The 27,524-nt window shown below is 41.7% G+C and overlaps 1 protein-coding gene across 1 annotated transcript; it reads left to right on the top strand.

Moving 5' to 3' along the window:
- Window positions 1–1,556: 1,556 nt before the first annotated feature.
- Window positions 1,557–26,716, top strand: HSPA4 (heat shock protein family A (Hsp70) member 4). Its single transcript, XM_033140036.1, has 19 exons — window positions 1,557–1,711; window positions 11,245–11,302; window positions 12,133–12,273; window positions 12,518–12,640; window positions 13,727–13,826; window positions 14,681–14,814; window positions 16,717–16,961; window positions 17,549–17,625; window positions 18,243–18,394; window positions 18,913–19,019; window positions 19,278–19,411; window positions 19,812–19,993; window positions 21,068–21,172; window positions 21,451–21,603; window positions 21,749–21,874; window positions 22,190–22,297; window positions 23,211–23,330; window positions 23,710–23,871; window positions 25,466–26,716. Exons 1-19 carry the CDS (start codon window positions 1,605–1,607, stop codon window positions 25,670–25,672), a joined length of 2,541 nt encoding a protein of 846 aa, XP_032995927.1. The 5' UTR covers window positions 1,557–1,604; the 3' UTR covers window positions 25,673–26,716.
- Window positions 26,717–27,524: the final 808 nt, after the last annotated feature.

Raw genomic sequence — 27,524 nt, 5'->3', positions numbered from 1 at the left:
TTTTCAGCTGAGTTTCCTTCCATGGGATGCCTTTCAGAGACTTGTCTGGCACCATCTTTGCTTTCTTTTAGGTACAGCACAAAACCTAGTTTACCCTCCCAGGTTTTCAATATATTTTAGGCATTTTAAAATATTGCTGATTGTGCTGCTTTATCTGCTGGCCGTTTTTATTGGGTGGTTGTTTTTTGCTTTTGTTATATTAACACTGTCAATGTGGAAGAATATTTCTTAAATGAATTTCCAAGGTAGGGTTCAGATCTGAATCATTTGCCATACAAGTGCTCTCCAGCACACTTGTGAGGCAAAGGCTAGCAGTGGGAAACATTTTTCAGCCTTGGGACCACATTCCCTTCTGTTCAACCTGTTCAACCTTCTGAGCTCCGAATGTCAGCAGTGGGCGTGGCCAGGGCCAAAAGTGGGTGGAGGAAGACATGTTATACAGTAGGCTAGTTTCCATACACCCCCCTTTTTAGCCTCCATCCAGACAAGCCACTTTCCAGCCAGGCCCAAAACACCTGGGAATGCAAAGCAGGGTCAGTGAAGGGTGTGGCCTGGGTCAGATAAAGAGGCTGGAGGCCCGATTCCTTCTTTCCTTCCCGCCCCCCCCCCTCCAGTAGACAAACTGTGAGTGTTTTAGGCTGAAGGGATGGCGCCGTCTGGGAGAAGCACGGTCGGAGTCTGGGTGCTGGCGATTTCGGAGGAAGGTGCGAACTATGCTCCAGTCAGAGACCTGTCAATTGATTGGTTGGTTGTAAATTGCTTTGGGTTGTCCCAAGATAACACGACTAACAAATTACATAAAATAAAATAAAATACCGACTAAGAAGTAGCTGCCATGTACAGTAGTATTGAATTAGTTCAGTCCTGTTTACACTGAACTTCTCCAGGCTTCAGGAAGAGGCAGCACCAGGCATCGAACTCGGCGTACAAGACCTTCTGCATACAAATCTCAAACCCCCACCACTGAGCTACGGTGTCCCGGCGCGCCCCAGTCTGCGCAGCGAGTGATGATAGGAGCGTGCGCAAGAGCTGCTTGGGGAGGGGGCTTTCGGAGTGTCCCACCCCCTTCCGCCTGCCTTACCCTGGCACCCTCCCACAGCAGTGCTTCGCCCATGCCCCTAGGGGGGCGGAGCTACAGAGATTATAGACTACGTACGTGCGTGCGTTGCGTGTGAGAGGAGGACTGCGCGCGCACGCGGGAACCCGCAGAAGAGGGAGTCTCGCGAGACGGTTTCCCGCCTCCCCTTCCTCTGGACGGGACAGGATCTTTCGAGATCTCTCTCTCTCTCTCTTTCTCTCCCCGGCTGCCTCTTGTAGCGCCCGCCCTCCGGCCCTCCCTTCCCCCTCCTCGCGAGGAGGCAGCCACAGCCGCGCGCGCCGCTGCCGCCGCCACTCATTTAAAACCGCCCGAGCGGCCGCTCTCTGAAGCGAACCGAGAGGCTGAGGAAGACGGGACCTGCGCCTGCCCCTGGCCTTCCCGGCCGGCACTCGCAGCGAACTTCCTCCCTTCCCTCGGGGCCCCTTCAGGCCGCCTCGCTCCGTCTCCGCGCGGCCCGCCGCCGCCGCCTTCGCCCCCTTTCCCCGCCGCCCTCCTCAGGCTCAGCATGTCGGTGGTGGGCATTGACGTGGGCTTCCAGAGCTGCTATGTGGCCGTGGCCCGAGCGGGAGGCATCGAGACCATCGCCAACGAGTACAGCGACCGCTGCACCCCGTGAGTAACGGCGGGGAGGGAGGGCGGGCGAGTGTGTCGGGGGGACGGACGACGAATGGCTTCCTTAGGGGGCGGCGGCGTGGGAGAGGCTCCGGGGAGGGAAGCAGCGCAGTTGCGGCTAACTTGTCACGCCGGATCATCCCAAGGAGCCAAATATGCGGGGCCTGGAGGAAAGGGCCAGCTCTCATCCAGATTCCCCCTTGCCTTCCCCTCCCCGCCCTCCTTTGTTGAGGTGGGAGAGTCTTTGCACAGGGTCTTTGCGACACCTTCCCCCCCCCTCAAAGAAAAAAGGGAAGAAAGCGGAGGCTGAAGGTTTAATCTATGAGTAAGACGAGCCCCTGCGCCGAGGAGGAGGAAGCAAGTGCCTTTCTCTTCCCCACCTCTCTCCTTCCCCACGTGCGTGCGCTCAGGGAGAAATATGGTGCATTAATGGTTCGAGGCTACCAGCCGGGGGAAGCTGCACTACCGCTTTGCGCAGAGGGGGCCAACCGGGAGGAGGCGGGACCGTTAATCTCGTGCTCTGCATTCGTGGGGTTGCAAAATGCAGCCCATGTCGAAGAGTCATTCTTCGAAGAGGCATTCGTTGTTTGTTTCTGGAATATATTCCTGTGTTCCTCCCATACTGTCCTTTGCTATTCTTGTGTGTCTACTTTAAATACATGAAACCACCTGTGAGTTGATAATTGACCTGCTTTCGGATTTGTAAATTCTTCCCATAAGGATGACTTTCTCAAATTCTCTGCATGGTGCTGACTTTTGGGTCCTTCTGGTGTCAGCTGTGACAGCAGAAGCCAAAATTTCTGCCTTATGTATTTGGGTGAAGAGCTGAAAGGCTTGTGTTAAAAACCACAATTAAGCTCTCCCAAAAAAGGTGAGGCAGCAAAACACATGCATTGTTGGGAAATAAAATTGCAAATGTTGCTGAAGCCAGCAGTTCTCAGCTGGTATGAATTCTGAGTTTGCTTGTTTGGTCGCCTTCTCTTGTTGTATTTTTGGGATAGTTTTCTTATGCACCACACACAAACTTCTAAATCAAATAGCAGTATGACATTACAGTGCTTTTTTTTAATCAAAAACTGACCAGCGTGTCACATAGTTGTGGCAAACTTGATTTTCAGAGTGGTCCCAATAAAGGCGTGTCCAATTATGGTATTTTAATGGACCCACATGGCTCCCTTTCTTTTTATTGTCTGGTGAGCTTTGAATATATCAAAACCAACCATGGTCAAAAATGCCTGTATTCCTTTGAGAGGAAGGGTAAGATATAAATTGATGCAGAATTCGGCAACCAGGTTGTTAACTGGGGCAAGACAGTTTGAGCATATTACACCAATCATGCCCTGACTTTACTGGCTGCCATTGAGTTTCTGGGCCCAATTCAAAATGCTGGTTTTGACCTATAAAGCCATAAATGGCTCAGGACAACAATACCTCAAAGACCACCTCTCCCCATATGAATGGGTCTGTATCCAGTGGTCATCATCTGAGGCATTCTTCATTTGCCTCCCCCATGAGAAGTCCATTGGGTGATACATGAGTACAGTGGCTCCCCATTTGTGGAATGTTCTGGGGGAAGTTCTCCTGGTGCCTTCATTATACATCTTTAGGTGCCAGGCAAGAACATTCTTCTTCAACCAGGCCTTTTGCTGACATCCTATATCCTTCAAAGGTGTGAAGGGGAAAGTGTTTCTGGCAGTGTTTGAAATGCCCATTGTTCTAGGTGCATTTTGCAAAAGGGAATTTCATTAATGTGAGCAGTTTTTGAGCTCTGAGAGCAGTACTGTGCCCAAGATTTCAGATTAAAACTGCCACTGCTGGAAAAAAAGGAGGACATTTTTCTGCCTCCCCACTTCCAGCTACTCTGAGGACTGGAGAAGGGACCCTCATAAGAATATTAGGGAGGCGGGCTTTGTTTTTTGCAGTCTTCAGATGAGGACTAGATCATGTGAAAAATGAATGTAAGATTTTAGCTGCAGTTCATTCATTATCAGCTTTGTATTCTTGTTATATAAAAAGTGCCCCTAGACATTCTGTTGTGGCGCCCATAACCTTGGGTTTAAGGTGCCATTTAGCTTTCATATCTCAGTTTCTAACACTGGTTGCTGGTTTGTTTTGTTTTTATTATGTATTTTATGTTTTTAAATAGGTCAGTATTAATCCTATATTGCAGATATTAGTTGTGAGTGAGTTAGTGAGAATTGACTTGCCTACCTAGTAAGCCTGCAATTGAGGTGAATTTTGAAATTGTGACTGTGGATCTAAAAATGTGGTTTTTTTATCCCATGGGAGGCCAGTTCTACATGGAAGCTAAACTTTCAGAATGTCAAATAGATTGTCTTAACTACAGTACTTAGTGAACCAGGAACAGGTATATAGGCAACTCCCCGTTTGCGCAGGGATTATGATTCTGAGTCACTACATGTGTCAGCCAGCGTTTGAAATTAGCCAGGTAGCTATTGGCCACTTGCTACCAAGTGAAGATGCCTGGGTGCCACGATGGCACATGACCTGGCATCTCCACCATCTGGGGGTGCATGTCTAGGGATCATTGGAACTTGACAGTTTTCACACACTAATACCACATCCTGTAGAATTCTGTTAGTTATATTTATCTGCACAATCATAATAAATTTCAGGAACCAAAATGCTTTTTCTGTGCAGCCTGAGAGGGAGTAGTGAACAACATTATAGTTAATTTTTGTCGCTTGTCTTCACTTACCCCACCCCACTACCCTGCTCACAGTTTTGAAGAACATTCGTACGTTATAAATGGTCAGTGTCATCATTAAGAAAAAGAGGTAGAAATAAGCCAATGTTTATGTGAACTGTCCCTGGATAAAGTGACTTTTCTTCAAGTTTTCAAAGTTCTTAACCTAGCTCAAGGTTGTCATCTCAACTTAGCCAGATGTTTAACTGATAATCACAGTCAGTCCATCATTTGAAAATGCTCCCAATTGGCAACTAGACATTCCATTTTGGCAACTGTAACTTTGGTTTAAGGAGCCATTTGGCCCCTAGCTTATATATATACAGTATATGAATTTTTAACGCTGCACCTGAGCCTCAAGTGACAGCGAAGGATCCAGGAGTACCCCAAGCTACGCACCCACTCCTTCAGAGGGGGCATAACCCCATCAAGAGCAGGCAACCTCAAATCCATCTGGTCTAGGGAACCACCCGCTAACAGTGCCTTGGTCTTATTAGGATTGAGCTTCAGTTTGTTGGTCTCATTGTAGTGGAAATGATGTATCAAGTAACCTAAGAACTTTAAAAGTCTTGTATTCATTTACTTATTTCTGAGACTTGTATCCTATCATTCAGGGTCTGATAGGTAATCTTTTGAATTCCTAACACTTAAATTGTGGTGAGGAATGGCCTAAATTTCAAGCGAAACAAGGAGAAAGACAAGCCACGTGCAATTTGCTTGAAACAAACTATTCTTAAAGTAGGGGAAAATGTTAACATCTGATAAGTTGTGATTTATGAACAGTTGAGAGCAATATAGTGTTACCTTAGTTTCTGGGTGATGTCAAGGTTTTTTATGGTTTCTGTTTTTATTGCTTTTTATAGTGCACTTGAGGCACTGCTAATGTTGCATAGTTAATTTGAGTTTGCTACCAAGATGGAGATTGTTGTCTGCCAGGAATTGCTGTTACCAAAATGATGGCACTATGGCGCTACTTTCAAGAGTAGTGATGCTCATTGGAATCTCAAAGCTTGTAGTAATGAACTTTCTTGCTCTTGTAACCCAAACTTGGGTTGCTAGGAATACTTACTGTATTTTTTGCTCCATAAGACACACTTTTTCCTCCTAAAAAGTAAGGGGAAATGTCTATGCGTCTTATAGAGCGAATGCATGGTCCCTGGAGCCAAATTGCCCAGGAGCGAAAGGCAGATCCTGCTTTTTCTGTTTTAGGAAGAGCTAAAGGCTGACAAGAGGGAAAGAGAATATTGAAAGAAACCCGCTCAACAGCTGATTGCAAGAGATTGGGGAGGGAGATAAGCTCCCTTCTTGCCCCGCCCAGGCCCCTTGCACAGTAATTCCTTTGCGAGGGCTGAGGATCCTGGGAAATTGAGTTTTTCAGCCATTTGGGGCTTTCTGTTACTTTTCCTCTTGCTTTCTATTACTTGCTGGTGCTTACTGGTTTGCTTTCTTCTTGCTTCCTATTACCTACTGGTGCTTACTGGTTTGTACTGTTTCGCTTTCCTCTTGCTTCCTATTACTTGCTGGTGCATACTGGTTTCTACTGGTGCTTACTGGTCTGTACTGGTTTGTACTGGTGCTTACTGGTTTGTACTGGTTTGCTTTCCTCTTGCTTCCTATTACCTGCTGGTGCTTACTGGTCTGTACTGGTGCTTACTGGTTTGTAAGCAATGCTTTTCCCCCTTTGCAAAAGCTGCACAAATCTAAGCTGATCCTCAAAAATCTGAGCTGATCCTCAAAAAAGCATAGCTTTTCCCTTTGCAAAAAAAGCTGCAAAACTTTGAGCTGATTCTTTAAAAAAAAGGGGTTTTAGAGGAGGAAAACCAGAATTTTCCCCCCTTGTTTCCTCCTCTAAAAGCGAGGTGCGTCCTATGGCGCGAAAAATACGGGTAGCTCCAGTGTTTAGGCACAGTTTCAATCTAGGACGGGGGTCAGCAACCTGCGGCTCCGGAGCCACATGCGGCTCTTTTACATGGCTGCCGCGGCTCTGGGACTCTGGGGCAGATACGCCCGCCCACTTCTCCAGCTGGCCAGCGGAAGCGACCGCCCTCCAGCTGGCCGGCGGCCCGCCCTCCGGAGGCTGAGGGCGCTGCTCAGGGGCGTATCCAGGATCACCTGGCCTTGAACAGCGGGGCAGCGGGGCTCGGAGGCAGTGGGGACGCAGTAGAGGTGGCGCAGCTCAGCTGAGGGCTCTGGCGGGGAGCGCGCCTGAGGCGCGCGCGCTCCTTCGGGAAGAGATGGAGCTGGGCGAGCGGGAGGGGGAACTTTGAAGACCCCGTCTCCGCCTCCGAAGCAGGCGTCCATGGGAGAGGCCGCCCCCCCAAGCCTGCCTGGCGGGACCAACCCTGCCCAGCTCCGGGAGTCTTCCTAGCGTGGGAGGCGGCCTCAGGGCGGACAGGGGAGCTCTGGGGTTGGCAGCTATGTGGGACCCCGCGGCATCCAGAGGCACCTGGGAGACAGGACAGGATGGGGGCAGGAAGGGGGCCTTCAGACGCGTGCCCGCACGGGCACTGGAGGCCAGGACTCCTCGGCTGGGTCGTGGGACCGCGGGGGCGGGCTGGCTGCAGTTCCTCTCGGAAGGCTGCTGGCTGCTGCGTTGAGGCGACGACGAGGTAGGCAGCTGTGGGCTGGGCCAGGGGCGGCGGGTGGCAGACGAGGGCGAGGGGGGAAGCCCTCTTTTTAAAAATGGTCGAGGAAGCGGCGCCTGTTTCCCTGCCGCTGCCTCCTTCACTCCTGGTTCCGCTCGCAGCATCAGACCGCGCTCTCGCGGGCGCGTGTCTCTCTAAGCCCCGGAGCAAGGCCGGGACGTTTTGCAGTTTTTCCTCTGTCCTGAGTGTGTGTTAGGGGAGCCTTGACAAAGCACCTGTTGGCGTGGAAGAGAGGAGTCCTAACTTGGATCTGTGTTCATGTGCAAAATCTATCGCCATTGTCATTAAGGGGGCAGGGAACTCCCCTAAAAAGGTTTGAACACTACGAACTACTACAGCCACCTTTATGCAAGTCAGCACAAACATCACAGGCTTCTCTGGTGCAATTCTGTGCTTTATTTAGCAAGAGAGGCGGTTGGAAGAGGTGAACATAGCCTCTGGTCTGAAATATTAAGAGTAAAAGACACTAAGACTATTGTAAAAGCCAGCAGTCTTCAATTAGACATGGGACAAACATTTAACACAAGTGTGCAGTTGAGGACTCTTTTTTTTTTTTTTTAAACAAATCAAATATTTGTATGCTGTTGCAACCCACCTTGGACCAGGCTGTGACCTGGTAGTGGTCCCCAGGGTGGATAAAAATGAATGATTTTTTTAAAAAATAAATAGATTATTTTTTTATTTAAATCAGATTTTTTTTATTTAAATCAGATTTTTTTTTTATTTAAATCGGATTTTTAAAAATAAAATGCAGTGTTATATTTGTTTTAAATGTCGCAATGGTTTTGCGGCTCCCAGGTTTTTTTCCCCCTTCGGAAACGGGTCCAAGTGGCTCTTTTGGTCTTAAAGGTTGCAGACCCCTGATCTAGGATCTCCTTTTGTGAGATACTGTATCCGTCTCATTACACTGCTTAAAGGGGTTTGGATGTGTCTCATTGTGTCCACATCATACCCTCTGACCACAGTTTGCATGGTGGTCTCTGCGATTAGGGCTGTCGTGTGTTACTAGACCCTTAGTAGGCTAGTAAAAAAATGCTGGTTTCTTTATGGGCTTATTTACAAGGTTAATGTGCTACAGGCTTCTCCCCACTTACACATACTGTCATTGATTTGTGCACGACTACCTATATGCACAGTGCCAGGAAATAATTAAATGATTTGATTCAAACCTGGAAATGGTGGAAGAGAGCTGGAGAGTTCTCATGACTCATGAGGAGAACCCTTCCCGGAAACCCCAAAGAGGAGGTACAGTGGGGCTTTGTTTACACTGCTCAGCCTCCCCTCCTAACAGCTGATGTGTGGGGTAGTGCAGCAGCAAGGCCTGCTAGCCCCAGAGCTTCAATTCCAGTTGTGGATATTTTTAGATACAGTATTTTTGGTATGGATTGAAGAGAGACAGATAGGGTTTTTTAAGGGTGTTTAGAGGGTGCTCCCCACGCAATTTCACTTATGTGGGGAGTCGTCTGTATTTGTCTAGAAGGAATCTTTACACACCCTGTCCAGATGCACGACTGTTGTTGTTGTTGTTCAGTCGTTCAGTCGTGTCTGACTCTTCGTGACCCCATGGTCCAGAGCACGCCAGGCACGCCTATCCTTCACTGCCTCTCGCAGTTTGAACAAACTCATGTTAGTAGCTTCGAGAACACTGTCCAACCATCTCATCCTCTGTCGTCCCCTTCTCCTTGTGCCCTCCATCTTTCCCAACATCAGGGTCTTTTCCACGACTGGTGCAGTTTTAATGTCATCATGGCCTTTGCTGTTAGTCTGACATTGTAGGTTTACCCTGAGAAACTGGTTGGTAGAGAAACTCATCTCTTTTGTAAAGACTAGCATTAGTTTGTAAAACTTGCCATGTACAGTTGTACCTCGGGTTAAGAACTTTGCCCCAGGATGAGAACGGAAATCACGCACCGGCGGTGCGGTGGCAGCAGGAGGCCCCATTAGCGAAAGCGCGCCTCAGGTTAAGAACAGTTTCGGGTTAAGAGCGGACCTCCGGAACGAATTAAGTGTGTAACCCAAGGTACCACTGTACAAGAAAAGTACATTTTGAATATGTTAGTAAATATGTAGTGATGAAGTAAAAATGGTTAGAAACATATTAACTAAAGGAATGTCATCAATACCAGAAAAAAAATTCATGGGCTCAAAATGCATGTAAACAGAACAGACTTGCTGTTTTACATCTAAGAGTTTTTTTAACAATTACTGAGTCATGCAAGTTAAAAATAAAAAGTGCTTTGTTTGCTTGGAACACAGGGGGAATTCTGGCAAGTGAAGTGCATTCATGGCAATAAGTTACATGGTTGTCATTAAAATTGATGACAAAACACCCTGCCAGTTTGGAAGAAGTTGTGCATAGGTTAGTTCAAAGGTGACATAAGATCAGATCTCATCAGATAGTGATTTATCCATGACAACTGAGTTATTGTCAGCTCTTCCACCCACAGCCCACCTCTCACTGATCTACTACAGCAGTGTTTTTCAACCTTTTTTGGGCAAAGGCACACTTGTTTCATGAAAAAAATCACGAGGCACACCACCATTAGAAAATGTTAAAAAATTTAACTCTGTGCCTATATTGACTATATATAAAGTAATTTTTCAATTTTTCCCACGGCACACCAGGCAACATCTCACGGCACACTAGTGTGCCGTGGAACAGTGGTTGAAAAACACTGTACTACAGAACACTGGATTCGTGTATCCTGCTGTATGCATTAGGCCTGATATAATTTGGGACAGGCCCATGAAATCCCAAGCCACTCCAGATATAGTGGCCTCCCTTGGCATGTACCGGTATATTGAAGTACCCCAAGGCTTGGCCAGGGAGACTGTTAGCAGCAACATAGGTGGTGTCCTTAACAGAATCTCAGTCCTATTAACATATCCTTGCCTGACACACCCACTGCCATAGACATATTTTGCTTCGTGTTACCTGTATAATTACATCTCCTTGTAATGGCTTGTAATTAATTTCCCTTTGAAATGAACCCCCAATTCGGTGGACCTAACTAACATGATTTTGACTTTAAGAGCCAATCACTAAAATAGCATAAAAAGCAATATAAATAAGTATGGTACCATTGTTCAAGAATATGCAGATAGTAGCCTAAATGTTTACCCATGAAAAGTGTTGCACCCTGGGAATCGCTCAGTTGAACGATACAAGTAAATTTCCTTTATTTTGAATATTTGTATCATAATAATGCTATATCTAGTTTAGGGGGGATGAGTGGATTTACTACTTCTGTACCATTGAACATAGTATTATATTAAAATGCAGTGTGTGTAAAATCAGGGTTTATTGCCTTAATCTGATTGATATATTCTAGAGGGCCATTAATCTGTGTACTTGATAGTTTAGAAACAACAGCCAGCACAGTCTTGCTATTTTGCAAAGTTATTTTTCAGTATTCTTGTGATTTCAATGTTTGAAATAGTTTAATGAAGCAACATCTATCTACACAGGAACCAATAGTGTTGATATTACCTTGGCTTCACCAGATGAGGCTTTTCTTTCCCTGTTAATTCAGCACTCCCCCAATCCTCAGGAGTAGATTTTTGGGTAACCCTTGAGAATGGTGTGGGGGAATCCACCCTTGTGCAAACAGAAGGGAAACTTAGGATCCAAACTGATAGTGCAATGAATAATCATTATAATATGCTTGCTTTAGCAGTCAAAGTTCATCCCTAAGATAAAGGAGACAATAACAGCTTAGAAGAAAGTTGTGGGTGGGTTGTGCTGATATTTTAATTCAGAATAAAGGCATTCATAACAAGTAGATGTCAAGGAAATAAACAACTATCTGATTTTTAGAAGACATCTGAAGGCAGCCCTGTATCGGGAAGTTTTTAATGTTTGATGTTGTAGTATGTTTCAAAATATGCTGTGAGCTGCTCAGAGTGGCTGAGGAAACCCAGCCAGATGGGTGGGTATTAATAATAATAATAATAATAATAATAATAAATAAATAATATAATATTAGTGGCTGTATTCCATAGAAGTGATCTATTGGTGGCAATTTTAACTTTATCTAGCTGATAGAAAACTTCTTACAAAAGATCTGGTATTAAAGCAGATATTTGTAAATGTATCCCTTTGATTATAATGTTTTCACATCAGGATAAATTGATTTATTTCAACCTGTGTCTTACAATTGAACACGTTTTTCTCATTGTAGGTCATGTATCTCCTTTGGACCCAAGAATCGTTCAATTGGAGCTGCAGCTAAAAGCCAAGTAAGGATTTATTTATTTATTTGGTATTTGGAAATAATTAATAGAATCACCAATATAATAACTAGGATAGTAGTAAAAAACAAAAACATAACACAAAAATAGTGAAAGCAGAATTTCATAATGCAGTTTTATTAAATAGTCTCCTGGCTGTATTGATTTGACTTCTTAATGTGCGTGTATGCCCTCTGTACTGTATAGCTGTGTTGCATGTCATGATAAACTGACTGGTGCTGATGGAAGTTGGAGCCTAAAATACCTGGAAGACACCAGGTTGTTGAAGACTGATATACAAGATAAATTAAAGAATGTGGCTGCACTTGTTAGGGCAGTGCTAGGGGCCAGAGTTGCTCTGGGAGCTTAATTTGTTGTTGAGCCCTTTCCCCATTGAGAAACACTAGTTGTGGCTACAAACTTTTGGCAGATGATTTAGCCTGCTTTCTGAGCTAAAGCAGGTGAATGAAATATCTGTTCCCACCAGTGCTGGAGCATAGTGCCCAGTTCTGTGATCAAACTGTGTTATGTACTAGAGAATTCAGATAGAATAAATCTCATGATTTTACTGATAGAAAACTAAATGTAAATGTAAATTTCCTGAGGAGTTATCAGGAAAGTGTAAGGGTAGTATCTTTTATATGCCACTTCCAGTAGATTTTGAAAGGGTTATTGCTGGGCTTCTGATTGCTTTTGTGCACATACCTTAATCCCCCCCCAAATGCACTTGTTTGTTTATATATAACATGAAAGAACAAAGATTCATCAGGAAGTATTAGAAATCTTCTATGTTAGAAGATGAAACTAAACTTTCCTGGTTTTTTTTTGGTTTTTTTTAGGTAATTTCAAATGCAAAGAATACCGTACAAGGTTTTAAAAGATTTCATGGCCGTGCATTTTCGGATCCCTTTGTTCAAGATGAAAAAGCAAAGCTTGCGTATGAACTTGTCCAGCTTCCCTCACACTCAGCTGGCATCAAGGTGAGTTGGTATGTATGTGTGCATTCAGACACACATACAAATATGCACATTATAGTGCCCCCTCCACGCGATGATGTTTGATAGAAGTAAAAACAGTAGAATCCTTTTGGAAAATATCAAAAAACAGATATAGATGTGGTTTACTTCCTTTAGATATTACTCTTATCAACACTAGAAATGCTTAGGGCTTTCTTGAATGTTGCAACATTAAAATGTGTTTGCTTTGTTTTATATTTCCACTAAGGTTATGTATATGGAAGAAGAACGAAATTTCACCATAGAGCAGATGACAGGAATGCTGCTCACTAAACTAAAAGAAACTGCAGAGAACGCGCTTAAGAAACCTGTAGTTGACTGTGTTGTATCTGTAAGTAGACAATATTTGCCTTATTTCTGTATGAATCTTTGGTAAATGAAAATAGTATAATGGAATTTCAATCCAATTGAATGGACACTTTGTCCATCTGAATTTGATTAACATGAAAGTCTCTTAACTCGATTCCTAAAATAACAGGAATTAAAATCTAGTTTTCTATAAGTTGCAACCAGATTTCTTCATGCTACTTAAGAGTACAATTACGCAAATATTTGATCTAGCGAACCATTGTTTAAGTTATCACATCTTGTCTAACATTATTGATAAGAGTTCATCTGAGACTGTCATCAATGTTGAACAAGATGACTCACCTTCATTATGTAACAGTAATAGTAGGGGAAGGAAGATGTCATTTACAAGTTTACATTTGGTCTGCAGCTATGGCAGGGGCAGTTGAATTGCAGCTGGAGCTTCTGGGAATAAAAATGCATTTTGTCCTTTCAAAGCTATGTGGAGGGCTGCAGGCTCTCTGCTTTTCTGGTGTTAGGCGCTCCCAGCAAGAGCAAAGCCAAAGATAGCCTTTAATTTTCCAGCTTAGAGCTGGAAGGGGGATGTTATGCTATGGAATTCATATACCCCAAGTTTAAGTTTGGAATTACAGAAGTGCAGCATGTAGTCAAGTACAAAGCTGACATGGAAGGAGGGTCCTCGTCCAAATGTTTGGCTTCCAAGAGCTGCCAAACTCTGTAAAACTTTGCTTAATATTGCAGCTTCAGTCGATATTATTATGGAAACCAGCCAGTGTGATTTCACCCTGTAGTAAAGAAGTGGGTTTGTTTGGGGTTTTTTAAAGTTAAGTATTGGTATGTTAATGTTAAAAGAGGCGACAAGTGTTTTACTAATGAAAAAGTGTTATTATTTATTAAATTTGTATACTGTCCTTCATCTGAAGATCACAGGACAGTTCATAACATAAAAATACAAACTGAGAACAGAAAATACATAATAAAACAAACAAACCAATAATCCCCCTCCCTTAAACACATTATAATGTGTTACTGTTACTGAAAAACTTTTTGTTAGACTTTGTTTTGGAAAATTAGTTGCTGTAAAAAATAAGTTTTTGTCTCTTTTCAGGTTCCTTGTTTCTATACAGATGCAGAGCGGAGATCTGTGATGGATGCTACACAAATTGCTGGACTCAACTGCTTGCGATTAATTAATGAAACTACAGCAGGTAACTACTGAACTGTAATGAATACAGAGTGGTGTCTGTTCCCATAAAGCTTAATCATTTAGGTTCTTTTGTATTGGGTTTGAAGGGGTCACCTGCTTTATTGTTGGTGTTGAAGGGTGAAATCAGGTTTATTCAGACTTGTTCAGACACTGTCTGAATACTTTTATTTTTTTACTTGGGGCTGGCTCACACATGAATGAAAATCACTTGCTTACTCAACTTTTTATAGCTATTTCTGTAGAAAGGTTTTGAGTGGGCACTGGGTGAAATGAAAGTTCTGTCTGGTAATAAAGCTTTGATGGCTTATTCATACATGGTCATCACTTGATGACAGTCAATGCAAGGTGAGCATTTGTATGCAAACTTGTTCTCTGGATGCCCCAGAAGCATGTAAGAAATGCTTAGATTAAAAGGTTTGAGGAAAACGAATGCTTCTATTTTGTAGTTTTATTGGGAACTTTGCAAAGCAATTAATATTAAGACTTGTTTGAGAAAAATAAAGAAGCATCCAAAATCCCAAGGGAATCTTTATGGAAGCATCTAATGAGTTTATAGGGTACGGATGGGGAACCTGTCTCCCTCCAGATGTTTCTGGACTACAACTCACCATCATCCATGACCGTTGACCATACTTGCTGGGGTTTATGGGAGTTACAGTTCAACAGTATCTGGAGGGCCACAGGTTCTCCACCTCTGTTAAATAGCATTTGTGCTTTGATGGCTTAGCTTTCTAATAATTTACAGCCATATGAAGTTTTATTTAATTGTTGCAGCTACTTAATTGGGAAAAATAAAAATGTATCTAGCTAAGAATGAAAATGTATTTCACTCATAGTGAACTGAATTCTCTCTAGTTGCTCTGGCATATGGGATCTATAAACAAGATCTGCCTGCATTAGAAGAGAAGCCAAGAAACGTGGTGTTTGTTGACATAGGCCATTCAGCATATCAAGTTTCAGTATGTGCATTCAACAAGGGAAAATTAAAGGTAAGTAAAGCTATGCACTTATTTTAATAATAGAATATATTGATTTTCTGGTATACAAAATGTTAGTCAAGAAGCATTGCTGTGTCAAGATAACAAACTAGGTCATTAAAGACATGTAATGTTCTAGTAGTTGCTGCTCTGTCATCACTTCTGCAAAAGAACACAAAAGTGTGATGGATCAGGCCAGTATTCCATCTAGTTCAGTATCTTGTTCTCATAGTGGTCAAGCAGATACCTATGGGAAGCACAACAGCACTTTCCCCTCCTGCGGTTTCCAACAACTGGTATTCAGAAACATATGGTCTCCAGCAGTGGCATGTATTCTGCTTAAAAGAAAACTCATGAAAGGTGTTAAGTATTTTTTTTTTTGTAGATAATGCATTCTCCATAGATGAAGTCAGTCCAGTTTTTTCACTGTGCCTCTTATGTTATCTCATCTTTCTTGTAAAGATGTTTGGATTGACTCCAGTGTCAGAAACGCACTGTTTGCACAGACAGTCATAAAGTACTCCTCTTAAAAGTGGCAGTGAGAGAGGGTTCAGCAGCTGGTGTTCAAGCTAAGCTTCCTTCTCCTTTCCCCCCAGTTGTTACCAGAGCACTACTCAATAACCATATTGCCCTGAGAGGAGATACCTAGTTCTCCACATGTTTTGTTCCTAGTTGTTTGTCTTTGCTGTTCTATTATGATTTTTATTGATTTTTTATTGATGCTTATTGCTTTTATAATTTATGTAATCCAGCGGTTTACAACCTTTTTGAATCTACAGCTCCCTTGACCAACTACATTGTTTCTGTGGCACCCCTGTGGGGCTCAGGAGCCCAGTTGTGTCACCCCTTGCTTGCAGAGCTGGAAGCTTCTCACCTTTTTTCCAAACACCTTCCCTTGTAGCGTGTTCCCTCAGCACCCCTGACCATCATTCAAGGCACCCCAGGGTGCCACAGCACACTAGCTGAAGAAAACCACTGATCTAAACCATTTGTGAGGTTCACCTGAGAAGTGGTGGATAAATAACAAATATGTAATGTCCCATTGCTGTTCAAACGTCATATTCTTATTCCAAATAAATTTCATCAAAAATATGTAACAGACTTTGCACACAACAATGTGTAGGCAACTGTTTTGTTGCCTTGTCAGAACAACTCAGTAGCAGTTCGTATATAGAAGGCTATATATTCCCTTCAGGGGTTCACCTGTAAAAAAAATAACAGCTGATTGGATGCCTAACTTCTGAGCCTTCAGTGACTCACATTTAGTTTAGCTATCATTTCAAAGAATGTTGGTTTTGAAAGGCCTCCGAGTCTGGGTGAAACTTGGATGCCTTCACTGAAGACGTTCTATGAAATAATGGTAGCCACATTAAATGAATGAATGGCAACTTTGAGTTGTATGCAGTGAAGCCATCACTCTTGAACAACGACTTCCACTTGCACAACGAAACTTCTCCATCACTTCTCCCTGTGCCATCAAAATCTGTTCTGGGGGTTTCCCCAACTAACAGAAGCAGATTTGGTGGGGAGGAGAGGGAGGGGAAATTCCATTGTGCAATTGGAAGTCCTTGTGTGAGTGGGTTCACTTGGCTGAATATGACTGTGGTTGGCCAGGTTGCATGCTGACAAAGACGACATGGAAGTGGGTAGGCTGGTGTAAAGCTTTCCACATGCTGGTAATTTTCTCGCACACCTGAGCGTCCTGTTAGTGGTCTGTAAATAGTAGGAATGTTGTATAACTGATTGTGCACAATGTTCTGTGTTACAATAAACAATAACAATTATTGTGATAGTTTGTAAACCAGGCACTGATTTGAGTGAAATGCCAGTTTGAGCTAATCAAATCATTAGTGACTTAGAATATTGAAAAGTAATCTTATTTAACTGAGATACTTTATGCCTTCTTTTGTAAAGGTTCTTGCAACAGCATTTGACACAGTACTTGGTGGCAGGAAATTTGATGAAGTATTAGTAAATTATTTTTGTGAAGAATTTGGGAAAAAATATAAACTAGACATAAAGTCCAAAATTCGTGCACTGTTGAGATTATCTCAGGAATGTGAGAAACTGAAGAAGTTGATGAGTGCAAATGCTTCTGATCTGCCACTGAACATAGAATGCTTCATGAACGATATTGATGTCTCTGGAACTATGAACAGGTAACTTATTTTAATAAATATAGGATAATACAATAAAAATAAATATAGGATAATAGCCAATGTTGGTAATAGTAAGAGAGATCGTTATTAGAATCAATAGATTTAAGTAACTTAAGATAATTGATTTCAGTAAATGGGTGTACTTGAGTATGACATACCATACTGTCCCGAATATAAGCCACACTTTCCCCCCAAATTCTGACTGTGAAAAGTTAAAGTGCGGCTTATATTCGCGACCTTACGGTATGCAGCAAGGAGCGCGACGAAGCAGTGCCTGCCCTGCATGTAGTTCCTGGTCCTCTTCCCCCAAAGCCAGGAAGGGGAAAGGCTGCCGGCAACGCAGAACTTCTCCCTGCCCCCAGTATGCAGCGAGGAAGAGAGCGGCTTATATTTGGGCCAATACGATAATCAATCACCAATAACTGTAAAATTCTTAACATTCTGCTACTTTTAAATACACGTGGTACCCCTTTAAGTGCAACTTTGTAAATTTTGGAGAGGCAGGATTTAAGAGGCTGCAAGAAACTTAACTATTTTATTTTCTGCTTTGTTTTAAAGTATAATTTCATATTTTAACTCGCCCACAGGAGCAAATTCTTAGAGATGTGTGATGACCTCTTGGCTAGAGTTGAACCACCACTTCGCAGTGTTTTGGAGCAAGCTAGTAAGTGCCACTTTAGCTCAAAGATTAAAATAAACGGGAAAAGATTACACAAAGAGTAGTATAATATATGGAGGATTGGTACATTGAGTGTTCTATAATAAAAGCAGTAATCTTTGTTTTAGATGTCTTGTTAGCTTTTTGCTAGGCTGGCTTTGTATCCTCAAGGTAACGTTGTGGTTAACTCATTTTAGAAAAATAATACATATATTAAGTATTTTTTTGTTTATAGGATTCTTTTATGTTAGAACAAGAGTAAACTTAATATAGACCAATTGTTCTTCCTCTGAACTGTTGGAACAATAACTATCTTAGCCATGAAGATACTTTAATTAGTCATGAAGTCCACTTTCATTGGCAACTGCTGCCCAGTTTACAGTATGTGAACAGAGACTTTCTTGGTGCTAATGAGTGGATCCATTTGGGATATTTCAGAGATGTTCATGTTCCACTAGGGAACATATTTTCTTTGGAGAGACAGTAAAGTTAACTTGATTTGTGTGTATCAAGTATAGCCACAATTCAAAAATGCACTTGTAACTCACATTTCATCTGGTCAGATTTTTCCAGCTCAAATGAGTTTAGACTTTGAATGTCTCAAGTGTCTTTTCTCTTCACAGAGTTAAAGAAGGAGGATATCTATGCAGTAGAAATAGTAGGAGGGTCTACAAGAATACCTGCTATAAAAGAGCGTGTCAGTAAATTTTTTGGTAAAGAGGTCAGTACAACTCTGAATGCTGATGAAGCTGTCACCCGAGGTGCTGCCCTGCAGGTAAGAGCAACTGTTGGAATATTGTAGACCTTTATTCAGTGTTGATTTGATCCTAGTTTCTTGAATGTTGAGACCACCGGGTATAGGGCGGTATATTAATTCTAATAATAATAAATGTTGGAAGAAATATTATACATTTAATTGAAAGGTAATACATTTATTTCCTACCTCATCACATGTGTTGTGTGTGTGGTTTGCTTGTTTTTAAAGGATGTGCTGCTCAGGACACTCTACATGCTTTTTCTGAAGCTGAAATCAGGCAACTTTTTGGATTTTCTAGGAATCCAATGTATCTCAATAGTTAGTTAGACTAATTTTTTGGGAATGCAATACAAATAAAATCTACTTGAAAGTTATTTTAAAATCCTAGCTTAAAGAGGTCCACTGGACCGCAATAACAGATAGAGACATTGTCAAATCAAATTATATTATATTATATGGCACCAGTCCTTTTATATTACAGCTGACCTATGCTTTGATATTGCACAACTTATTTTAATGTTTTTTTCCCTTTTCAGTGTGCTATTCTATCCCCAGCTTTTAAAGTGAGAGAGTTTTCTATCACAGATTTAGTGCCATATCCTATTTCTTTGAAATGGAATTCTCCAGCAGAAGAAGGACTAAGGTAAATATTTAACACTTTAAAGAGCTTCTGAAGGACTAGCTACTACTGGGAGTCATACCTAATTCTATACTAGTTTATGTAGATGTGCATATGGAATATTTGAATACAAAAACTTCAATCTCAGTTGTTTGGCTTATAATGAAATGTGCATTTTCTGGGTCCACTAAACATAGCTGCTCCTGTCTGAAATGGCAGCGTAGCATGTTCTTAAATAGATTATATAAAGATGTACGCTCAAAACAATCTCCCTTCCTATAGTGATTGTGAAGTCTTCCCAAAGAATCATGCTGCACCATTTTCCAAGGTCCTGACATTCTACAGAAAAGAACCTTTCACGTTGGAAGCTTATTATAGTTGTCCTAAGGAATTGCCTTACCCAAATCCTGCCATAGGTATGTATGCATAAGAAAGTAATGTTGACTTTGTAATATAACTGGAGTGAGAGCCTAATTGCCAGTTTCCCTCTAATTCTGTTGGTGAGATTCTTTTAATATTACTGCAGCTTCCATTGTGCTTAGGATTTGAGTGTGCTAATGTAAATATTAATTTGGTGTAAAGATGCCTACTAAATGGAAAGGCAAGAGCTATGTAAAGATGAGTTTTGGAACCAGTTTTGTACTCTGTTGGGGATGGGTGGGTGTTGAGTGCATACCAAAATCAAGCTTCTCATTCAAATCACAAAACTTTATGCTACTACAGTACTAAAATAGAACCAAATGCTTGCTGTTAAGAACCACCTTAAAATTACTGAATTTACTTTTAATAAAGTTACTGTCTTACTTTCCTGTTTAGCTCAATTTTTAGTTCAGAAGGTAATTGCCCAGAAGGATGGAACCAGTTCAAAAGTTAAAGTTAAAGTCCGAGTAAACATCCATGGCATTTTCAGTGTTTCAAGTGCATCACTTGTAGAAGTTCATAAATCCGAAGAAAGTGAAGAGCCTATGGAAACAGATCAGCATGCAAAAGAGGAAGAGGTAACTTCTATTAATTGTCATATGCCTAGCTTTTAGCAGTATAGTCGTACCTCCGCTTACGTATCCCTCCACTTACGTAAACTTTGGGATACGCAAGCGGCAAACCCGGGTTTTTGCTGCATGTGCAGAAGCGGTTCCTCTGGTTGCGGAAACCTCAAGATCCGACCGGGGCTCCAGAATGGATCCTGTCCGCAACCAGAGGTACCACTGTATCTTACCACTGATACGGGTTGTCCAGAATAATGAACTTTGCAAACACAGGATTCTGTTGCTGAAGCTCAGCATGTGGTGACTTGAAAACATTACTTTTAACAAGGAATGCTGAAGTTGCTGACAATTAACTTTGACTGCATCTTCACATGTTCAGTGAAATAGACTATGCAAAAAAAAAATTCTTTAATGCAGCTGTCCCAACAACATAAATACATTTAGGTAAATATATAGGAAACTAGAATGTACCCACAGGGATGAGGAACCTGTTGCCCTCCAGATGTTGCTGGACTGCAGCCTTGATTATCTCTAACCATTGGCGCTGATGGGAATTGGAGTCCAGTAAAAGCCCATGTTCTCCCCATCCCTGATGTTTTAAGTACATTTTTTTTTAGAAAAACAAACAAACCTCAAGTTACTTGTAAATAGAAAACAAGCTTTTGAGCCTTTTAAGCTAAGCAGCAATCTGGATTTCTATACTCATAGCCTCCTCTTTGGCGTGTCTCCCTTCCTCCAGCTCCAATAGTCTTTAAAAGCCAGAACGTATGTTATTGTCATACGTGTTGTGCTCTTGCTGAACATTACTGTTAGGGGCTATGTGCTGCCTCTTAGCTTTAAAGCGCTTAGAGGATTTGCTGAGATAGGACTTTGACAAATGAGAGAGCCTTTGCAGTATGAGAAGTGAGTTCCTCCATTTGCTCTGAAATTGAGAGCTGTCTACTTTTCTGCCTTTCTTTAGTAATGGAAGTGTAGAAAGAAATGCACTACAAGGACGTGAAAGAAATTCAGTTGACTTTCTGTCAGCCATATTTAGTAAGATCTGTTTCCTTGATCTATATTCAAAGCTGTATTCACTAATTTCAGAAGATGCAAATAGACCAGGAAGAACAACAGAAGGAGCAACAGAAGACTGAGGAACACCAGCAACAAGCACAAGCTGAAAACAAGACTGAGGCTGAAGAAATGGAGGTAAAAGTGGTGTGTTAAACTAAAATGTGTTGACCAATAGCCTCCCTATCTTTGTGAGAAAGTTGGAACATAAGCTAGACTAAACAGGCATTTTCTCTGTTTACATATTGCTTCAATGATAAAAAAATACTTGAGTTCTTAGTGAAAATGCTGATGCCCAACATAGAAAAGCTTCAATAAAAAGAACTTGTGGTGAATGTGGGACTTGAAACAAATGTCTATAAGCCACCAGATTTGTCACGGTTTCTTTTTCTGTTTTGAATTCTGTTTCAATGCAGACAACTCAAACTGGATCAAAAGAGAAGAAAACAGATCAACCTCCTCAAGCTAAAAAGGCTAAAGTAAAGACTACGACCGTTGACCTTCCTATTGAGAATCAGTTGGTGTGGCAGATAGGAAAGGATATGTTGAACCTATTTATTGAGAATGAGGTAAGCACTAATGTCAGTGGAGAAAAGTTTTTTACAAATTACTGGTGGTTGATGCTGAGGTGAGGGGATTATGTAATAAATCACAAAGGCACAAAGTAACCTTATTTTAATTGAACCAAAAATGTAATAAATATGTTTCTGGCAGGGTAAAATGATCATGCAAGATAAACTGGAGAAGGAACGGAATGATGCCAAGAATGCTGTGGAGGAATATGTTTATGAAATGAGAGACAAACTCTGTGGCGTGTATGAGAAATTTGTTTGTGAAGAGGTAAGTGCTGCTAAAAACAAGTGCTATGTAAGTTAGGACCTGACCTGTTCATCCAGTATCAGCATTGGTGCCTTACATAGTCCACTAATCAGAGAACGTTCTTTATAAATCATTGATGGGGAAACCTCTGCCATATTGGCTTAATTTCCCCCAACATGGGTCCTAATTTGGCCTATGAGGTGGTTCTACCAAGTTATGCCTACCTGCTGCATACAGGATGTCATGTGAGCTGAAGATTCATGTCACTTTAGTTACGCTGAAAGGCATTATTTGTTAAATAACTTCCACAATTTGCTTTATTTACATTTTTTCTAGGATCGTAATAGTTTCACTCTCAAGTTGGAAGACACAGAAAACTGGCTATATGAAGAGGGTGAAGACCAGCCAAAACAGGTTTACATTGATAAATTGACAGAAATGAAAGTAAGTGGGACTTCAAAAACTGTCAAACTTGACTTAGCTGAAACCTGACACACAAGGGTCTGTCTGCAATACATGAGAGAATGTTGCTTGCACATTGTAGTTACCTTTGGTGATTATATAGTCTCTTCCAGGTTGGCCAGATTGTATACAACATACTTACCAACATTTTAGGAGGGCAGTTCAGGGCACCCCCACCCCGCCGCCCCCTTCCTCGCCTGCTCCCATCCCACCTACCTTTCTCCAGTCGTCATCCTCCGCAGCACCCAGCCTGCACCATGTCAGCAGAAGCAGTGCAAGCCTGGCCGACCTTCCAGCAGGCCACATCCAGCCTGCACTGCATCTCTTGATACGACACAGACCCTAGCACCCATCTTGGGATTGGCAACAGAAGCCAGGGCGGCTTCTGCCAATCCGTCATGTGCCAAATAAATCGGGACACTTGAGGGGTCTGATACAGTAAACCTGCAACTTACACACATTTAACTTGTGTGCATTAAGCTTTGTGTGCATGGTCAAAGACACAAGGTTGGGTTCAGTGAGGGGGGTTCTGGGGGAAATGACATTAGCAATCCCACCCGCAATGGGTTTTGTCTATATGCGATTTTGGCTTTAGGCACGATCTGCAGAACATAACCCCTGGGTAAATTGCGGGCTTTCTGTATAAATGTTAAATTTAAACATGTATATTATACGCTTGTAAAGCAATCACAACAAGCATCTTGAATCACCAGCTTTGCTTACAATATATTATATTTAGACCTTTTTTTCAACGTTGCTACTACAGTTCTCTGCAGTCAAGACATAAGCTGCTTTTAAAATTAATATGTTGTGTCGATCTTCAGTCCGAGTGTAACTCATCTTACAAGTATGGTTCAGATCAATAACTGTCTTGGTAAACTTCTCTTCAATTCAGGCTGTGGGACAGCCTATTCAGGCACGATTTCAAGAATCTGAAGAAAGACCAAAAGCCTTTGAAGAACTTGGAAAACAAATCCAACTCTATATGAAAGCTGTTCTTGCTTTTAAAGCAAAGGTATCTTTATCTTTTATATGGCAAGTTAGTATTACAAAATTGTCTTAAATATTTTCAGTAGAAATCCTTTTTCCTTTTCAGGGCCATATAGGATAAGTTTTCAGGTGATGGCAACTATGCTTGGAAATTGTAGACTCTTCCCATAGCAAACAAGCAGATTTTACAACTTATCCTCCCTCTTAAATTGATATGTTTTAATCAGTACAGCATGATATAGTACTCTTCTGTTAAGTTTGTTTGTTTAGTAGACCACCAGTCTTCATTCATTCAAATTATTTTGTCAGACTGAGGCTAAAGTTTTTTTTTATGATTTACCAAAAGGAGGAAGTGTAGAATAGCATTACTCTACAAAGTCACATTTCACTACTTAAAATTTTAGGATGAACAGTACGACCACTTAGATCCTGCAGAAGTGGCCAAGGTGGAGAAGAGTGCAAATGACGCAATGGAATGGATGAACAACAAACTCAACCTTCAGAACAAGCGAAGCCTGTCTTTGGACCCTGTTATCACAGCTAAGGAAATTGAAGCAAAAACAAAAGTAAGTAATAATTTTGAAACTGCAGGGGAATGATCAAGTTAAGAACCTAGGGAGCTGCTGCCTTATATGAAATCAGATCATTGGTCACGTTTAGCTCAGAACTGTGTGTACACAGATTCTCTCAAGCATTTTGGATGGCAGTATTTCCCATCTTTACCTGGAGAAGCTGGGGCATTTGATATGCAAAGCAGGTTCTTTACCACTGAGCTACAGTCACTCCTCATAAATTGAGTTAAACTAGTGTTGCACAATGCCTTTAATTAGTATATTGATATTCTTGAATTTTCTACAACTGGGAGAATTGCAGAAGTTATTGTACATTGTGATTCAGTTCGTCCATTCACGTATACAAGGGATGTTCAAAGTCTGTCTCGGGAGATTAATCCGGCCCGCCAGTAGGTTTAATCCAACCCCTGTGGCAGTTTAATTCCTGGGGTAAAATCCTAAAAAAAACCCAACAGCTTCAATTCTAAAAAAAAAAGCTCAGAAACTTTGGGGTAAAATCATAAAAAGCTCAACAACCTTGCTTGGCCCTTTGGTCGGCCCTCACGACCCTTCATCAAACCTGGCCCTCTTTGAAAAAAGTTTGGACACCACTGGCATATACAGTGGTACCCCTGGTTATGAACTCTGCTAACCTGGAAGTAGCTGCTCCTGGTTGCGAACTTTGCCCCAGGATACGAATGGAAATTGCGCACTGGAGGGGTGTGTGCAGCAGGAGGCCCCATTAGTGAAAGCGTGCCTCATGATAGAACGGTTTCAGCTTAAGAACGGACCTCCAGAACAAATTAAGTTTGTAACCAGAGGTACCACTGTATTTTCCAACTGTTTTCTTAACCTTATGTTATGGTTTATTTATAGACCACTTTTTATCCCAAAGGCCTCCAAAGCGGTGAACAATGTATTCATATCCTGCCCACTGCAAACATACAGCTGCTCCAGCTTCTCACCTAGGAGCAAGCTAATGTACAACTATGTTATTATTTAACAAATTCATAAACTACTTCAGAGCATGAAGTTATCAAAGTACAGTGGTACCTCGGGTTACAGACACTTCAGGTTACAGACTCCACTAACCCAGAAATAGTACCTCGGGTTAAGAACTTTGCTTCAGGATGAGAACAGAAATCGCAGTGCGGCGGCAGCGGGAGGCCCCATTAGCTAAAGTGGTACCTCAGGTTAAGAACGGACCTCCAGAACGAAATAAGTTCTTAACCCAAGGTACCACTGTAGTGTAGAAGATAAAAATGGAATAAAGGCCAAAACCACAAGCTCTAAGAGCAATAAAAAGTGTAACAAACTAAAACAATAAAACCATCTCTGCAGACATACAATTAATAATCTGTAAAAGAAACCAGGCTTCCCTGCCTCCCCGCTCCCCCCCAAAAATGTATTGCTGTGGAAAGTTGTTGGGTGTCACCGGCAGTTTGCTGGCAGAACCTTCCAGCCACTTCAGGCTGTTTTTCTCCAGGCTAGGGAAGCTAATGTTGGTATCTAGCTGCCAGGCATGGTCCTGCTACTGCTACATTTTGGAGAGCAACCTTAACATAACTTAATTTCCTGGTGTGATGTGTTCTGGTTCCTTTCATTTTAGGAACTGATCAGTATGTGTAATCCTATAATCAACAAACCTAAACCCAAGGTGGAACTTCCAAAAGAGGATCAAAAGCCAGCAGAACAGAATGGTCCAGTAGAAGGCCAGGGGGATGGCTTCGGAGTGTCTCAGACTACGGAACAGAGTACTGATTCAACAGCCCAAACATCTACAGAAAAGAAACTTCCTGAAATGGACATTGATTGAATCCCAGTTCCTTGTTTATATTAGAAACTACAATAAAGCTTTAAGTTTGTCAACTTTATTATGTTCTGAGTATAAACGGGGAGCCAAGTGAGAGCTGCAGCTTCTCACACTAACTCTTTTTAGATCAGATTGGTCAGTATAAAGCATCTTGATTCTTGGGTAGCTTAATTATTTGGTCAGATAGGTTCTTTCTTTTGCCATGACTTTAAAAGCCCACCAGTAACCACTTAGATTTGCAAAAACAGTCACAGGTGATCATTTTAAAAGCGTGAGTATAACAGGAAGATAATTTTGTTCTAATCTGCCACTAGGTTTCTGTTGTGAATTGCAGCAGCTGCATTTATAAGTATTGATAGACAAGTGCCAGGAGTGTTTGCAGTTCTGGTTTTATTGCACAACAGTAATATAGCAAAATACAAGTTTGTGATCTGTCTACAATTACGGAGGCAATAATGGCATGTTTCCTAGCTGGAAGTATAATTCATTTCACATTGTGCCATTGATAGTTATGTGAGGTATATGGCGCCATGGATCAGATTACATGTTTGTGCTAAATACAAAGAATTGAAAAGGCTGGAGTGTTTTTTCCAGTTCATGTCCGCACTCCATTATTGATGTCCTGGGCATTGTATCAGATTGTTTATCTGATATGCAAAGTAGCAAATATATACCTAAACCTGCTATTAGATATGCAAAAATGTATACTCATGGTAAAGTCGCCCCAGCTATATGAAATGCTGTATAAATTTCTGTCTCTAGTTGAAGTAGTTGCTTATGCGGGGGGAAAGAGGATACTGCTTGCTGTCCACACTTCTGGATAATTCTGATTGTTAACCCTGAAGAGGATATTTGCTTCCTTCATTTTGGAAGTGCTTAGCTTTATCTTCTGGGCAAAACAAGAAGTCTGACAGTTTCTCTCATGTGCTCCTCTACACTTTGGCTGTTTTGCTTCTAGTATTGATAATTGTCATATAAACTTGTATGTGTTGAAATAGGAATGGATACATCCATACACATTGCAAGAAATAAATGCACTGGATTGTACTGGATTTTTTAAACCCGTTTATTGGTGAAAGACACAGGTTTGACTCGGCAATCTGCCAACGAAAGGGGGTGAGCAGAAGCCCACTTTTCTGTTCCCTGAAGTTCGGAGAATCCTGTAAGTGGTGTAGGGGGTATTGCAGAAAAGTGAGCAGGTGCAGGGTCCTTTGGTCCTCTAGGAGGGGGAGATAATTTTGGGAAGCTGTAGGGACTGGCAACAGGAGGCAGGGGAAGAAATGTCAGCTTCTGCTTGCCTGCCTCTATTGCCAAATCTCTTAATTATTTTTTTTATCTCAAGAGACCTATGAGTTGAGTCCAGTCTTTTTGCAAATACCATAGCTTCTTGTAAAGCAAGAAAACACTACCACACAACTGAGGTGGATTGTTTTAAGAAAGTGACATTCTTTAATCAGTCAAGTCATACCTTAAAATCACACATGGATTAAACAATCTGTTCCATTAGTTTAGACTAAACTGGTACTCTGCTCCATCCAGCAAAGTATTGTGTGCTAGTATCAAAGTGGTTCTTTAACATGCAGGAATACATTTTTTACCTCTGAAAATATCCAACTTTTAGTTAAAACAAAAATCATTGATTATGGGCTTAGAGAAGACTCCAGAGATCACCCTGAGTCTAAATGACAACTCAGAATATTATTGCTGTTTTTTTCTACCTGTTCATCAACTGCTGCCTGTAATTGACTGGGCAACCCTTCTACTGAAATAAAAGCTTTAGGTCTATGATGTGCCATTGTTTTGTCAGCTTTTATTTCATCGGGGGACGGGGAATAGTGCAAGTTTCCTTACATCT

This window comes from Lacerta agilis, chromosome 2, assembly GCF_009819535.1.
Source record: "Lacerta agilis isolate rLacAgi1 chromosome 2, rLacAgi1.pri, whole genome shotgun sequence".
Lineage (NCBI taxonomy): Eukaryota > Metazoa > Chordata > Lepidosauria > Squamata > Lacertidae > Lacerta > Lacerta agilis.
Note: the sequence above shows the minus strand (reverse complement) of the source record. Positions and strands in the feature narration are given on the sequence as shown.